The following is a 17,013-nucleotide window of genomic DNA, read 5'->3' as shown; positions in this document are numbered from 1 at the left end:
GCCTCCTGCACAACCCCTCCTGAGGATGTGCCCGAAACCAAGATATGACCGGAATCAAACCTAGGACCTTTCAGTCCGCAGGCCGACGCTTTATCCACTGAGCCAAACCGGTTAGGGCTAAAAGAACAACTATAAAAAATCTGTACCGTGTGTATGTGTTATATATTCAAAAAAGAAGGAAAAGGGGGAAAATCCCATTTTTAACAATACACAACTATTATATGTTTTAAAGATGTTCCTTTGTGTACTACTCACAATCCTCTCCTTTTTTTGAAGCACTGACTAGTACGTGCCGGTTACCCATTCTTCATCACCCTGGTGTAACTGTGCTAAGTGTCCACTTTCCCCACCAGACTGGAGAGAAGGACCCGGCCGGAGTCCCGTGTCCCAGGCACCGAGCGCTAGACTCTCAGGGGACCATACATTGCAAATAAAGTCCTGGTCGAGCCTCTCGTCCCTTCCAGTTCAGGCCGTCCACGAGCCCTGGACCACGTGGAGCATTTTGCTTTTTGTAGCCTCGATTGTCGCCGCTACACAGTGGGAACGGCCGCACCTGCCCCTCCGTGTGAGTGTGAGAAGTCAGGTGATGGGTGTGAAAGTGCCGTTGCAATGCAGATATTCATCCATCCATCCTTCCATTTACGGGATGACGCGACAAGGGCCGGGCAGTGCGCTGGCCACTGCGGACACGCGCTCCTCGCGCACGTCGCGAGACCCGGAGGGCGTCTCCCCACCACGTTCTTTCTCCCACGGAACTCCGGGTGCTGACCTTATTCAAAATGGCGCCGGCAGCCTCGGGGGCTAGTGCGGCGGCGCGGACTCCTCGTGCCCTCTGACCTGTTGGCAGCGGCCGAGGGGGAGCCGGGCGCCGCCATATTGGCTGTTGTCCTGAGAGGGGAGCGGCGGCGGCGGCGGCGGCGGCGGCGGCGCAAGTGGAACGAGGGAGAGGCGCGGGCAGCAGCATGACTCGGAGGCGGAGCAGGCTGAGCGGAGGCGCGGGCCGGCGCGAGCGGGCGCGGGCCGCAGGGCCGCAGAAGCCTCAGGTGCCCGAGCCCCCGCCGCCGCCGAGCTTGGAAGCCGGAGCGGGTGCAGGGCCCCCCGAAGCGCCGACGGAGCCCGTCCGCGATGGAACCAGGGAGGAGGACGAGCCCAAGTTGGCGCAGGTAGGAGCGAGCGAGGCGAGTGCGGCTGCTCCGGCTCTTGCAGCTGGAACGGGTTTGGGGATGGACCATCGTACCCCCAGGGCTGAGGCTGGACCCCTCTCTCCAAAGCCGAGGCACGGCCCGACTTGCTCCGAGACCACGCTGCCTGCCCCTCCCGCCGCCTCCTGGCCGGAACAGAAGCCAACCGTCCTGGCGGGACCCCCACCCGGGCACCAGGCTCCGGCCCGGAGGCCACGGCTCAGCCCTCTGCCCTCGCTGTCCCCAGGCCCACCTGAGCCCCCACCCACCCTCCCACGGGCCATCTCGGGGCGCTGGGGCCTGGAAGGCTGCTCGCAGCCTCTTCCCTTTCCCCCCGAGAGCGGCTCCACCCCTTCCCCTCACTGCCTGCAGCCACTGCCCCTCGGCAGCTGTGCCCCCGGCGTCGGTCTCGGGGCCTCCCTCCTCGCCTGCCCGGCGGGGCGGTGGGAGCAGAGCGCCAGGCTGCCCGCGGGACTCTGGTGAGGCTCCTGCACGGAGGTGGGAACCCAGCAGGGCCTACCTGTTCTCTCCTCCATACCCCTGACCCACGAGACGCCTGCCCTGCCCCTCAGGTCCCTGGGTTTGGCGAATTCTGCTGAGAGCGAGCAGGCAGAGGACTCGCCAAAGCTTCCAGCTGGCCTCCTGGAAGAAGGTCACTTTCTTTTGGGCAAAGGGTTTAATGGGAGGTAACCCTGCCAGTGTTCGCCAAGCGGCCCGGGTGGCAGGAGCCACGGGTGCTCCGGGCGGGTTGTGGCACCTGGGGCCGGGTGGCTCGCCCTAAGCTTGCTTTGACAAAGGAGTTTTGAGTTGGTCTTTTGGCTGAGCTTGCCAGGGAAGGCAGGCTCCTGCAGGAGTCTTGGAGGGTCCGTGCGGCGCCGGATGAGGCTGAGGCGTGGCTGAAGATGCATTTGGCTCTGCAGACACTGCATCGAGCAGCAGGGGACTCTGGGAGGCTGGTGCAGCCAGAAGGCATGGCTCTTGACAGCCTTCTAGTAGAGTCTCTGGAATTGTGCATGTGAGTGGGGATGCCATTTGGGGTACCATTCCCAGAAAGCCCTCACCTCCCTGGTTGTGTGAGGTACCCCCTCTGTGCCCACAGCCCCAGTGCTCTCCTCTGGTTTCACTCCCCATTCTGTGATGAAACATGTTGTTGATGTGTCTATTCCTACACTGGACTGTGAACTCCACAGGGGCACAGTCTGTGTCATCTACCTGGTCCTCCACACCTAGCCCAGGGCCTTTCTGACATGGAGTAGAAAGAACTAGGTGAATGAGAGAAGGAATCTGTTGAGAACCTGTGCTTATTATAACCCAATTTTGATGCTGGTCTCCTTTGTATCTCAGATCACAGTAAAATTTTTAATTAATGAAAATAGCACTACTTACTGAGTGTCAGAAGCCCCACCTTCACCCCCATCCCCTACCCTGGGCTGCAACTGCTTCCAGAGGAATGGGACTGCCCAGGTTGGAACCCACCCTCCACTGGTCTGACTTCAGACCCTGAAGCTGCCTCCCCTCCTAGCTTTTTCTTTCTCCTCTCTGAGAGTGCTGTTATCCAGAAGGGGAGAGTGGGGGAAGGGAGAGCCAGGGAGCTATTCTATTGTCTTCTCTCCTCATTCAAACCATACAATAATACTTTAGGGTCCCCTGCCATTTAGCCAGTCTAAAGTATTCATGGCCAGAAAGTTTGGATGATGGCTTAATCATTTAGTTCTTACTTAGGATGCATCTTTCCTAAGAGCTATAACCTTCACTAACATGGTACATTCCCAACATGTTCTTACCTACAACACTGCTTAACCTTCCATTTCATTCATGCCAGGCATTTACATGCCTTACTTCTAATCTTCCCACCACCCCTGTATCTCCTCAGCATTTAGCACAAATGTGATGAGTTAACTTGGTATAATTATTGGTCTGCTTTTGCTACATAAACTCTGAGTGTGCAGGAACCATCTCAGTCACCATTATATTCCATGCTTGGTGATTAACAAATGTTAATGAGTGAACTGAAGGATATAAATACTATTACCCCTTTTTCAGAGGAAGAAACAGAAACTCAAAACAACTAAACATTTGCCCAAATCTCCCACTATAGGTCTCAGTGCACCCCCGCCCCCCCAAAGGGTGTCCTGTGGGGAATTTAACACAGCTTTTTTTTTCACTGTAGCCACAAAGAGACGAAACAGATTGACAAACTCTTTTCTGATTGTGCCCAAATTTTTTGCTGGGGTGGGGGGGTTCTGTATGCCAGAAGCAGTTTTTTTGTGCCCCGGGAAAAGCACCTGCTGAAAGGATCAGTCATTGCTCTGCCCACAGGCGAGGATCTCTGCTCCCATTGCCATTTATAACCCTGTCTTATGTACACAGAGTGGGTAAGTAAAGTTGAATTCAGTGTTCTATGCTGAGCTGAAGCCTGAGATGGCAAATCAGGCCATTTCCAGTCCACAGTCAGGTTCTAATGCCCCAAGTCACACATCGTTTTGTTTCTGGTTTTGTTTTGATTTGAACTCAAACTGGATTTATGCCATCTCTTAAAACTCTAGAAGTCTGCTGCTGTGGCAACTGCTGCTGCTGAACCCACATTTCCACAAAGGCAGTAATCTGCAATCTCTGAATGGCCTGCCCTCTTTAGCATGTAAAGGGCACCTGATTTGTGCCAGGCCCTGGACTATCTGGGGATGCAGAATCAAATCAGACACAGTGCCTGCCCACAAGGGGCTCAGGGTCTAGAGAACATGTGTATAGTAATTGCAATAAGCTTTGCTTCCTGAGTTAAGGTTCATAGGCCACTCTGGTTTCATCAAATCTCCTCCACTCATTTACATAACATGTACACATTTAAATGCAGGATCTTGAGCTTAATTGGGATCCCAAAGTCTACTTCCAATTGTTTCAGGCCACTGAACTACATTGTTCTGTTCACTAAGAACCCAAATCCATCTGGTAAAAGATTTATTTTGTATATTGTAAAAAAAAAAATTAATTTAAAGAACCGAAATCCTCCCTTACTTCACAAGAAGACAGTTACTGCCTTATTAGCAAAGGGGAAAAAACTTGCAAAGCAGTTGAAGTAGGCATAAGAAATAGTGTTCAGTGTTACAGACTTGGGGTGAACTCCAAGCTCAGGCTCTTGGTTTTGTGACCCTGGGCATGTTCCTCCCCTCTCTAAGTCTCATCAGCAACTGTGCAAGAGAATGTGAAGCAACCCACATAGCACCTAGTACATCAAGGCTCACACAAGCTCAGGAGTCAGAGGTAGTGTGCGACAGGAGCTGTGCCACATGCCCATCCAAAGTCAGTGTTCTCACTGCCAGCTCTGCTGGCTGTCTTTAGGTTTCTCTTGGACCATTCAGTTTGTAATCCAGATGTGCACGCTCAGTAGACCCCCAGGAGACTTGCTAGACTGTAAATCAGCAGTTGGTGGGGGTTGAACTCATGCTGCCCTTCCCATCTCTGCTCCCCCTATAGTATCCTCTGGGACTGTGCCCAACCTAGTTTAAGGGGACTCTGGAGATATGGTTCCCCCACTGCTCAGAGTTTAAAACTTGCTCCCTCAAGGGACTGGAGCAGATAATCAGTCAGTGTCTTTATTAAAACCATCTCATTATGTTTAATCTACTCAGCAAGCATTATGACCTCTGTGCTGGGGTCTTTATTCAGGACATACATAGCCAGGGACCTCCTCCTTAAAATCACCGCCTGGACATTTTCATTGCATGTAGGGGGAAATAATGCTGAGGGGGGATTCCTGCTGCCTCTGGTTCTTCTTTGTAAGCCCATAGAAATTCACTATGTAAAAATGCCAAAAGGCCTTTGAAGATAATGGCTTACTCGCCAAGATTTTTAAAATTTTAATTTCTTTAAAACATCCCAGAGCTATAAGCTCAATATCTAATTATTAGATGGACTATTAAGATCCTAACCTTTACTTACTGAACCTAGAATTTGTGAGGACGGGGTGATGTTTTAATTCATTTCTGGGGTATTTATTGTGCATCGTCCTTATTTGCTCAAAAAATGGCTGTTAAACTAAATTATAATAAAATAAGTAAGTTCCTACCACTTTGTTCTTACCTGCTCCTACTGCTGGACCAGGCTGGCAGTCATTCATTTAGGTCCATTGCACACACCATGCTCAGTCTTCCTCTTCTTTGACCTGGGCGCGCATTTATTCTGCAAACACAAATAGACACCTGATCTGTGCCAAGCACTGGGCAAACTGGGGGTGCAGAAGTGAATCAGACATGGTCCCTGTCCATAGGGGCTCATGGTCTAGAGAACACATCCTATATAATAAAAGGCTAATATGCATATCGACCAAATGGCAGAACGACTGGTCACTATGACACACACTGACCACTAGGGGGTAGACGCTCAACGCAGGAGCTGCCCCCTGGTGGTCAGTGTGCTCCCATAGGGGAAGCGCTGCTCAGCCAGAAGCTGGGCTCACTGGCGAGCGCAGCAGTGGTGGCGGGAGCCTCTCCCGCCTGGGGGGGGGGGGGGGGGGGGTTAGTCCTAGGGATTTTAGTCCTAGGGACATCCCCGTTGGACATCCCCTGAGGGGCTCCCGGACTGTGAGAGGGCTCAGGCAAGGCTGAGGGAATTCCCCCCCCCCCCCCCCAGTGCATGAATTTTGTGCACTGTGCCTATAGTGTATAATAATTGCAGTAAGGCTAGAAGAACATTGCTTCCTCTGCATTAAGGTTCAAATGCTAGTTCAGCCTCTTGGTTTGTTTTTTCATGTATAAAATGACAGTGATGCCAGGCTCACGTTAGGGTTTAGCCAGTACTGCATGTCAAGCACTGAGCACAGGTGGTAGCTGTGATTATTATAGATGCTGGATGCTGAGGATGCACAGACGTGGTAGGCTTTTCAGAGTGCCTTCAAGGTTGAGGAGAAGTTTCTCCTGAGGACAAAATGGGAGAAACTGTCTAAACAACGGAAGCATAATAGAGACCCAGAGGCAAGAAGCACCCAACTCATGGGAGAGTGACAAGAGGCCTAGAATATCTTTAAAGAATGGGGCATCCCAGGGAGGAGCAGGAATAGAAACAGCCTTAGTTTTAAAGAAACAAAAAACAAACTTTCCCTGCTTCTTCAGTTGTTTCCTTATTACTGATATTCTGCAACTGCTAATCTTCCTTTATGTATCAGAACATTTACCCATGCCTATCTTTTTGTTTTTGTTAATCCTCACCTGAGAATATTTTTCCATTGATTTTTAGGGAGAGTGGAAGAGAGAGGGAAAGACAGAAACATTGATGTGAGAGAAACACATCAGTTGGTTGCCTCCTCCACAAGCCCTGACCAGGGCCCAGGTCGAGGAGGAGCCTGCAACCAAGGTAGGTGCCCTTGACCGGAATCGAACCTGGGACCCTTTGGTCTGCAGATTGACACTCCATCCACTGAGCCAGGCCGGCTAGAGTGACCCATGCCTACTTTGTACTACCACCTCTACTGAATGATTGGGATGCATTGAACTATGGGACACAGGCCTTGCCCATGGAAAGCTCATAGTGTTGTGGAGAGGTAGATTTCAACAACTGGGATACCTGTGATAAGCTCTGTTCAAGATATATGTAAAACAAGTGTTAGGGCATTCCAGAGCAAAGCAGTTTATTCTGCCTATGGACTTAGGCAGATATAACACCCAAACTGATCCTAAAAAGGAAGAGGCAGAGGGAAGTGTGAGTGAGCGCTTTGTGGATAATGGTTCTTTGTGGCAAGGTGTGCAGAGCAGACAAGGACTGTACTTATGTCCCAGGAAAGGCCTTGTGTTTGCACCCTTTGGTTCTTTGCCCTGCTGCAGTCCTATAGGCCATCTCCTTTTTAGTCCCTACTCAAGAATCTTAGATCTCCAGCTCTCCTTGTGGTTTGCCTCCATTCTGAAATGAATATAGGGAAACTAAGGTAGAAAGAAGGGACCTGAAACAATGAAGGTTCTTATTAGAAAGTTGTAGCTAAAGAACATACTCTGAGGGGTTCAAAGAGGCCTTGAAGGTCACCTGTCTAGTCCTTTGTCCTGTGCTTCAAGTAATAACTTTGGATTGGACAAGTCTCACTTAGTAAGTTTCCCTGTCATTTCTTCCAGGACAGAAGAGGAAAGAAACTAACGGGTATTGAGCACCTACTGTGTGCCAGGCCCAGGCCAGGTACTTTACATAATTTATTTCCTTCTGTCCTCACAAATCTGTGAAGTATGGTTTTATTCTATTATCATAAATGAGGAAATTGAAGCTCATCTAAGATCATACTGAAAATAGCAGAATGGGGATTTGAACTCACAACAGTCTTGTCTCCAAAATTCATACTGTGCTGGGGTTACAGAGTAGTAGGTAATACAGTTCCAGGTCAGTAAACAACAGCTTTTCTGTGGCTGATTGAACCCAGGAGGTAGGTTCGATGGATGAGCTAGCCTTGTGGGGAGGAGGGGGTGGAAGGCCATGGAGGTCAGAGATACTCACTACCCTCTCCTTGACTCAGCTTGTATAACAAGAGTAGATTCTCCACAAACTGACTTTATGGTATGAAACAACCATTCTGCCTCCTGAGAGGACCTGAGCCAACAGCCTGGGTGGGAGTTTGAGTGAAAGCTCCAGGGCACTGAGGTACTGTTATATCAGCTCCCTGAGAATTAACTGCAGCTCTGATTGCCAGCATTAGAATGGTCTGGGGGGAAAAAAAAAGAATGGTCTGAGATTCTTTGCAGTGAAGCCCTCATCAGTGGCCTGGAGTGATGCAGTCATGCCTTTAACATAGCATGTCTGGGTCAGCTGTGTCTTAGATTCTATTTGTGTAGTCAGCTGAGACATGAGCCAGATGGGCTTTAAGCATTTGTTCATTTATTTCACCTTTTTTTAAAAAAAATAATTTTAGAAAGAGGAGGGGGGGGGGAGGGAAAAAGAGAAACGTCAATTTGTTGTTCCACTTATTTATGCATTCATTGGTTAATTCTTGTATGTGCCTTGACCGGGGATCAAACCTGCAACCTTGGCTTATCAGGATAATGCTCTAACCATTTGAGCTACCTGGTCAGGGCTGTTCATTTGTTCAGTAAAGGCCTGCTTTGTGCCAGGTCCAAGCCAACCCTAGGTTCCTGGGCACACTTAAGTGACGAGCGTACACTCCCTACCCCCAAAGAGCTCCCATTCTACCAGGAGTTTGGGGACAGATAGAGAATATGTCTATAGTACAAAATAATAGGTACAATACTAACATAATTAGCTCTCTACTTATCTGGTCCTTCAAAATCTTTATTGACCTTTAACCAGGATCTTAGAGAATGAGGAATTTGCCAAGGAGTAGTGCTGACATGCTGAGTATGAATAGAGCCTAAGGTTCTCAGGTAGAAATGGAGCATGGAGAGGTTAGCTGGGGCCAAGTCATGAATGCCAGGGGCCAGAGAGTGCCTTGGTAGTAAGCTCAACCAGAAAGGAGCCTGGAGATTAAAGAGAGACCAAGATAGGAAAGGGGAGCTAAAGGAAAATCATTAAACTGGATAGGTATTCAAAAAGGAAATAATAAGCTTACATTAAGTAAAGAAGCCCAGTATCCTGGTTGTTTGTTTATTTTTCATTTGTGTATTTTGTGTATTTTAATTGTGTATTATTTTAATTTATGTTCTTGCCTGATTCTTCAAACGAATGAGGCATCCAGGTAGGTTGGGAACATTGACAACACAGTGCATGAGCCTGCCTGGTTTAAGCATGTGTTCTTAAGGCAGGAGCTCTATATAGTTTTATGTTTTCCAGCACCTAGTACAATGGTTGGCACCAGGTAGGGGCTCTTAAAATGTTTGTTGAATGAGGAAATAAATGAGTGAACAGAAGAGTAAATGGTGATGACTGAGCTGATGAGTCTTTCTAGACTGGGAATTCACTATTTTCTCTGCTTCTGGAAGGGAATTTTAGCTGCTGCTGTTGTCCTCTGCCTGCCTTGGTTACAGGAAAGCTATTGGAGTCCGGTGCCTTCAGAGTAGAGTGCTCTAATGGGCCGTTTCAGAATAGAATTTGGAAGCTGCTGCAGAGCCTCTCTTTAGATACAGCATTGTGTCTTGGGGAACCCTCTACAAATGTACAGGTACTCTTGGACATACTGTATAAGGAATCCGTGAGAGGAATAGAAGCAGGTTTAGTGCTAGAAATTTGATCCAGCTTCAGAGCAGTCCTTGACAGCTGTCTGGTGACCCAGGTTATTCCCCTTTAATCCCTAAATTATGGACAAAAAGGCCTGGGTGGAAATTTATTCATGCCCCCGAAGAGCTATCCAGGTAATGCTGTGAACTATATCATTGTTTATCACTATTGCTTTTTGTGCATTTTGGCAGTTCTCAAAGTGTTTGGTGTTGGGGCCATTTTACATTCCTAAAGATTATTGAGGACCCGAAGAGCTTTTGTTGGTTATATCTATTGATATCTACCAATTTAAGTATTAAAGCTGAGAAAGTAAAAATATTTAGTTACTAATTCATTTGAGAATAGCAATATTATACCTGTTACAGTAACATAATTTTTAATGAAAAAATAATTATTTTTAAAAAATGAGTGAGAAGAATGGTCTTATTATTTTTGCAAAACTTTAAATGTCTGGCTTAATATAAAAAAGCTGGATTCTTATATATGCTTCTGTATTCAGACTTTTGTAATATATTGTTTTGGTTGAAATACATTAAAAAATTCAGTCTCATATAGATACCTATATGAGGAGTTGGAAATGGGAGGAGTATTTTAATGGCCTTTCCAGATGATAGGTGATGTTCTTCTTTGCAATATGGAATCTGTGACCATATCAGTGAAGTGTAAATATTTATTTACATTAAAGTTATTGGATTTTTTACCAATGTTTGACTTTTTTTGCTTTTGTTTTTGTTTTTTAGAGAGAGAGAGGTTGGTTGCCTCTCATGCACGCCCGGACAGGGATCGAACTTGCAATCTTTTGGTGTTCAGGATGATGCTCCAACCAACTGAGCCACACTGGCCAGGGCAATGTGTGATTCTTTAACATCATGCTTTGATCCTTTGGAAAATAGGTTTACTGAGCTATGCAGATTTTCCAAATGTTTTCCCATTTCATTTTATAGATAAGATTTGTTAACATCAATTCCAGTTACAACAGTAAAGCCTTTAAGTATTGGGGAATTGTCAAGCTCATGATGGTGGATACAGGTTTTCCAAAATTCTAAGTTTTGCTTGAAAGGTTGAATTTTATCATTGGTCATAAATAAATTGTTTTTCTTGAAGTAACAGGCTCATTTTTTTTTTAAGAAAATGTCTGACAGAACCTAAGTTCAAATAATCAGTTTGTCAGCCATTCTTTTAAGTGGAAATGGTGTTCTATGAAAAGAGTGGCTTCTCCTTTCTTTGATTTTTATCTCTTTTATTCAGGAAAAACTAGACTGCCTAGCATAATGCTTCTTAGATGAAAAGTCTCGGGGCCTGGTCAGATGAGGGAACAGAGATACTGGTTTTAATGGCTGCACATAAGAACCCCCTGGGCTGGGAGTGGCTATAGTCTAGGGCTCACCTGGTTCCTTGACTGCTCTGGGGATATGCGTGCTATAACATGGATCCCATGTGAGTAACCCCGCACTCTCCAGAAATTCTGGTTTTGCTCAGAGAGTGAGGTAGAATTATCTTGGAGCTTGTTTGAGCAAATCCCAACTCAAGAGAACCCCTAGAACCGTTTCCTAACCCCCCCCCCCCCCTTGCCTAAGTCTAGACCTGCGTCTGCAAAGGCTCTGAAATTTTAACTGAGGTGGGAAGGAATAATTAGTTGTTGCCCAGGGCTGCTGGGTTTAAGAATCAATTCCATCAGCCTTTGTGATGAAGAAAAATGGTTGAATGCTTCATTCATTTCATAAATATTTATTGGTCATGTTCTTTGAGGGGGAATACTGTGCCAGGTGCTAACAACACATCTTGAGAACAGTTAGTTGGAAGCCTGGGTTGACTTCAGGATATAAGGGGTCGCAAGTTCCAGGAATTTGGAAAATGGCAGGAGATTGCAGTCAAAGGGAATTCTGAACCAAGAGCTTTTCTCTGCCAAAGCAAAAATGTGAAGGAACAGTGGTAGTACTGACTGAATATAACATCTCCACAGCTTGGGGTTCTCACCACCCTCTGGCAATTAGAGATGAAAATGTCAGATAGAAAAGTCCCCAGGCCCCACCAGGCATTGTACCCAAGTGCAGGCACCAAGACTGAGGGTTAAGACAGATTTAGGGGTTGCCTAGAAAGAAGGACTCAAGTGTACCAAACTCAGGTCAGTGGATAAGCTAGTTTCTGGTGTAGACTTATTAAGAACACAATAGCCCAGGGGCCTAGATAATAGATTGAGTGTCTACTGTGTGGATCCCTTGAGGTAAGCTTTGCATCTCTAATGTCACTTAATCCTCTGGGCAACTTTATGCAATGTAGGTGGTATCATCCCTTCTTCAGTTAAAGTTAATTAGCTTCCCAGGCTCTGTTTTTCTCTTTAACTGTCCTATAAATTCACTTCCATTGATGGCTAATCTCATTTATTGTGTGTACCAATTTGGCTGTAGGGAAAATCACTTTATTTCCATGAACAGAGGCATCTCATTATAATCTCCAAGGAATGCAATCTTATATTCTTTCACACTTGAGATTAGATTACAGTGGTTCTCAACCTTCCTAATGCCGAGACCCTTTAATACAGTTCCTCATGTTGTGGTGACCCCCAACCATAAAATTATTTTCGTTGCTACTTTATAACTGTAATTTTGCTACTGTTATGAATTGTAATGTAAATATCTGATATGCAGGACGTATTTTCAGGGGTTGCAACCCACAGGTTGAGAACCGCTGGATTAGAACCATTTGGGTGAAGGTCCAGGGTAGGGAGATGGCCTTTCTTTGTGGGAAGCAGTAATTTCAAGCAGTGTCTCACCAAGCTGCCTGCCAGCAGTATTGCCTTGGGAACATTTAACAGGTCTGATTTAGCCACTATGTGCCCAGCTGAGCCTAGGCCCTGTGTTGCATTGTGAGGGAACCAGACAAGAATCAGACCTGGTGCTTGCCTTCTAGGGAAGGAAGAGGTAGGTAAATAAAATAAGTGGAAGGCACAGATGCTATAACCAAGGCACAGTGTGTTGTGGGATATGTGAAGGGAGGTGAATTATAAGAGGAACTCTCTAGGAAAGCTTGGATAAGGTTGGATTTAAGCTGGGCATTTAAGCCCTGCCCAACTCCTTATTGGTAAACATGGGAAGGAATGGTGTTTAGGCAAAGGCATGAGGTAGGAGAATACAGAGTATTTGGGGAATTTAAGGAATGACTTCATGGAATTGAGGGAAGAGATAAAGATGTCTAACAAGTCACCTTAGAGTCATGGCATGTAAGAAATACTTGCATTCTTGTAAAATACAGTGACCTGTATTACTATATTTTCCATCCTAGTCCTGGTTTTAAGTACTGTTTTCTTTTTTTTTTTTTTTTAATATTTTATTGATTTTTTACAGAGAGGAAGGGAGAGAGATAGATAGTTAGAAACATCGATGGGAGAGAAACATCGATCAGCTGCCTCCTGCACATCTCCCACTGGGGATGTGCCCGCAACCCAGGTACATGCCCTTGACCGGAATCGAACCTGGGACCCTTTAGTCCAAAGGCCGACGCTCTATCCACTAAGCCAAACCGGTTTCGGCGAAGTACTGTTTTCTATTGCTCCCATCTGGTTCATAATTAGTACCATATGTTGAGCAACATATTATGGGCCTGGCACCAGACTAGGTGCTTTGTCACATTTAATGCTCACTGCTGACCGTACAAGTTCAGACTTAATCCCATTTTACAGATGAGGAGACAGAAAGTAAGTATAACTTGCCCAGCATCATACAACTGGTAAGTGATAGAGACCCAGGATGTTAAAGCCAGTATTGTTTCCGCTACACCCTTGCACTTGCCACACCTATTCTGGCATTAAATGCAGTCTATTGGTAACACATTTAACTTATAAGAATTCTGTATTTGCTTTTAAAAGAAAAAAGAAAAGAGCAGCCAGTGTGGTTCAGTGGTTGAACATCAATCCATGAACCAAGGGATCACTGGTTCAATTCCCGGTCAGAACACTTGCCCAGATTGTGGGCTCGATCCCCAGTAGGGGGACTGCATGAGGCAGCCAATCCGTGATGTTTCTCTTCAATGTTTCTGTCTATCTCTCTCTCTCCCTTCCTCTCTCTCTAAAATAATATTTATATATATATATATATATATAAAAGAAAACAGAAAAAACCCCCACTTAATCTTATATTGTTATAATGTATATTGTTAAATGTATATTGTACATTTGAATTCTCGGTCATATCTAAAACACATATGATATATATATAAAAGAAAACAGAAAAAACCTCCACTTAATCTTATATTGTTATAATGTATATTGTTAAATGTATATTGTACATTTGAATTCTCGGTCATATCTAAAACACATATGCTATACTTCACAGGCCATATAAAGAATTTCAAGAATAAATTTACTCATAAAAGATTTTCATCTAATATAGTAACTTTAGAATCTAACACCTAACTGAAAAGAAGCTCTGTTGTAGTAAAATTACATGTCCAGGTGTTTGCCTTAAGACTATGGTCACCATCATTACAGGGAAGGAATGTGGGTGTTGGCCTCACCTTGTTCCTCTGCGGTTATTATAGCTTACTGTAGCCATGGAAAGTTTCCTGGGTACACTTTGAAAAAAGGTCTTCTTTGCCTTAATTTCTCTGACCATCATTCTCCTCTATCCACCTTCCACCCTTTCCATGAGATACCACTAGTGGATTCTAGGAGGCAGTACCCTGTTGTAATTGTTACTGAGCAGCTGCCTTGCTCATTAAAATGTTCCCTTGGCAGAGACCGTGTAGGCCAGTGATGGCGAACCTATGACACACGTGTCAGAGGTGACACGCGAACTCATTTTTTTGGTTGATTTTTCTTTGTTAAATGGCATTTAAATATATAAAATAAATATCAAAAATATAAATCTTTGTTTTACTATGGTTGCAAATATCAAGAAATTTCTATATGTGACACGGCACCAGAGTTAAGTTAGGGTTTTTCAAAATGCTGACACCAAGCTCAAAAGGTTCGCCATCACTGGTGTAGGCTCTTAATATCTCATATGAGTTGCACATGTAAGGTTTGTGTCTCTGGTACTCTTTTCAAAGGTCCTTGTACTTCCCCAAATGTTTCCTTATGTCCCTGGTACTACTGTTTGGTCCCTTTTCTTCCCTAGAAATCAGGGACCAAAGTCAGAGTAATTGTAATGTGACAGATTTAAGGATACTCTGATTCCATCTGACTCTAAGAAGGTGATTTTATTTGAAAAAAGATGATAGCATTGTCCAGCCGACATGGTTTAGTGGTTGAGCGTTGACCTATGCACCAGAAGGTCATGGTTCGATTCCCGGTCAGGGTACATGCCGGGTTGCGGGCTCAATCCCATGTGGGGCATGCAGGAGGCAGCCAATCAATGATTCTCTCTCATCATTGATATTTCTATCCCTCTCTCCCTCTGTGTTCTGCTCTGAAATCAATAAAAATATATTTTAAAAAGAAAAAGATGATGGCATTAATTTTACTGGTAGGTTGAGAATGATAACCTAAAGGTTATCATTCCTCTGCTTGGCCTCTGCAAACACCTGTTACCTAGTGGTGGGTAAGTTTGGAAGGTTATCTGTTAACAGTTGCATGTAACAAACCATCCCAAAACATAGTGGCTTAAAGCAGCAGCATCTATTACTTCTCATGAATAGATGGGTTAACTGGGTATTTCTACAGATTGGAGCCGGCTTGGCTGATCTCAGCTGTGCTCACTCATGTATCTGATCTGCCAGCCAATTGTCTAGAACAGCCGTGGGCAAACTACGGCCCGCGGGCCGTATCCGGCCCGTTTGAAATGAATAAAACTAAAAAAAAAAAAAAAAGACTGTACCCTTTTATGTAATAATGTTTACTTTGAATTTATATTAGTTCACACAAACACTCCATCCATGCTTTTGTTCCGGCCCTCCGGTCCAGTTTAAGAACCCATTGTGGCCCTCGAAAAGTTTGCCCACCCCTGGTCTAGAAAGACTCAGTTTTCTTCACACGTCCCTCATGTCCCTCCAACAGCTAGCCTGATCATGCTCATGACATGGCAGAGGTGCAAGAGTGAGCAAGCCCAGCCATGCAAGGAAGCAATGCATTCATTTTTTCAAGCTTATGCCGGCAGCACATTTGCTAATATCCTGTGGGCCAAAGAAAGTGACATGACCACACCCAGTGTCAGAGTGAGAGGAGACTACAAAGTTGTAGGACATAGGAAAGCCATTAATTAGGGTCATTAAATCCAATTAGCCTCCTAGTCAGTACCCCTCAATGTGAAAGAAAACCTATATACATATGTCAGGTTCTCCTAGAAGGGAAAAAGAAAAGTCCAGATAAGAATTACTATGTATTGGGACTCTCCTATGGGCATGCACAGGGGTAGGCACTTACCCTTTTTATGCATTGAGCCTCACAACTCTGCAAGGTGGGTAGGAACTGGAGCTTGAGAGGTTAAATAACTTGCCCAAGGTCACCCAGCTCATGTGGTCAGGCAGGTGTTAGAGTACATATCGGTCTGACCTCCAAAGCCCAGGTTCTTTTCACCACACCTTTGCCTCTCAGAAGCACCAGGTGTCTGCCTTACCTTCCCTCCAAATCAGTTTTCAATTCAGTTGATGCCTTTGACTAGCTATATAAACCCTTCCTCCAAAATGCTGCTGTGATCCTAATGGAATTACATAGCTCTTCAGGAAACCCACATGTCTTTCCACATGTTGCATTACCTGAAATATTCTTTCCTTCCAGATGGGATTTGTCTGTAGACTGCACAGACAACACAAGGATTGTGGCCTCTCACGGACATCTCAGACAAGGAAGGGCCATCTTCTCTTTAAACTTCAAGACTTGGGGAATTTGAGCATGAGCTTTGGAGTCACTCTCACTGAGATTTAAATCCTAGTTCAACCACTCACTAGCTCTGCAACATTTGGCAACTTACTTAACTTCTTAAAATCTGTCTCTTCATCTTTAAAAATGGGAATAATAACACCTACTTTGTAGAGCTTTTACAATGGCTAAAATTATGTAAAGTGCCTAATCCAGTGCATGGCACATAATAAGTGACATTATTAGTATTGCTAATATTATTTCTAAGCGGCCTTTCCCCTCCTGGGAAACCCTGTTTCTGTCTTTTGGACAGGTTCCCCCCACCTCCAGCCAGTCTGTGCAGACTTGTTGCTTGCTGTGTCATCGGGAACGCAAAGGCTGGGAAGAAGGCCCTTCCCAAAACGGACTGGTGTTGCAGGGTGAGAAGCTGCCCCCTGACTTCATGCCAAAGCTCGTCAAGAATCTCCTAGGAGAGATGCCTCTATGGGTCTGCCAGAGTTGCCGAAGGAGCATGGAGGAAGATGAAAGGCAGACAGGTCGAGAGCATGCAGTGGCGGTAGGTAACCACTGTGAAGGGGCTCCTGAGTACAGGAGGGCTGCCTGCCCAAAGAAGTCAGGCTGTTGAACTGTTCCTTCCCTGTCCTCTCAGGTGGCTTTCCTCGGATGGCCCTTATGCCCAGGTGCTGAGAGACCGCTGGGCTGTACCCACACAGCATTAGTGGCTTAGGGTCACATGTGGGGGGAAGAAGAGAGGAGTAAGGCAGCCCACCGGCCCCTGAGGAGAGTCTGGGTAAAATGTGAGGGACAGCTCATAGGAATTGATAGATAGGGACCTCTGCTCCTTCCATGTGGCCATGCTGCCTTCAGCTCTGTGGCAGCTTGAAAGCCAACCAGTATGGC

General features: G+C 45.7%; 1 protein-coding gene across 7 annotated transcripts in view; it reads left to right on the top strand.

The window, feature by feature from the left end:
* Positions 1–646: 646 nt before the first annotated feature.
* FAM193B (family with sequence similarity 193 member B) overlaps positions 647–17,013 on the top strand; it is a 35,435-nt gene continuing 19,068 nt past the window's right edge. For 2 of the 7 annotated variants that reach the window (XM_023753865.1, XM_023753872.1), the window contains exons 1-2: positions 701–1,163; positions 16,427–16,669. In XM_023753865.1, the coding sequence (XP_023609633.1) occupies positions 963–1,163; positions 16,427–16,669 (444 nt within the window). In that variant the 5' untranslated portion in view covers positions 701–962. Of the gene's footprint in view, positions 1,164–16,426; positions 16,670–17,013 lie in introns of all 7 variants that reach the window. The other 5 variants (XM_014454739.2, XR_002829295.1, XM_023753858.1 and 2 more) reach the window with 5 other exon arrangements.

This window comes from Myotis lucifugus, unplaced genomic scaffold (assembly GCF_000147115.1).
Source record: "Myotis lucifugus unplaced genomic scaffold, Myoluc2.0 scaffold_1, whole genome shotgun sequence".
Taxonomy (NCBI): Eukaryota; Metazoa; Chordata; class Mammalia; order Chiroptera; family Vespertilionidae; genus Myotis; species Myotis lucifugus.
Note: the sequence above shows the minus strand (reverse complement) of the source record. Positions and strands in the feature narration are given on the sequence as shown.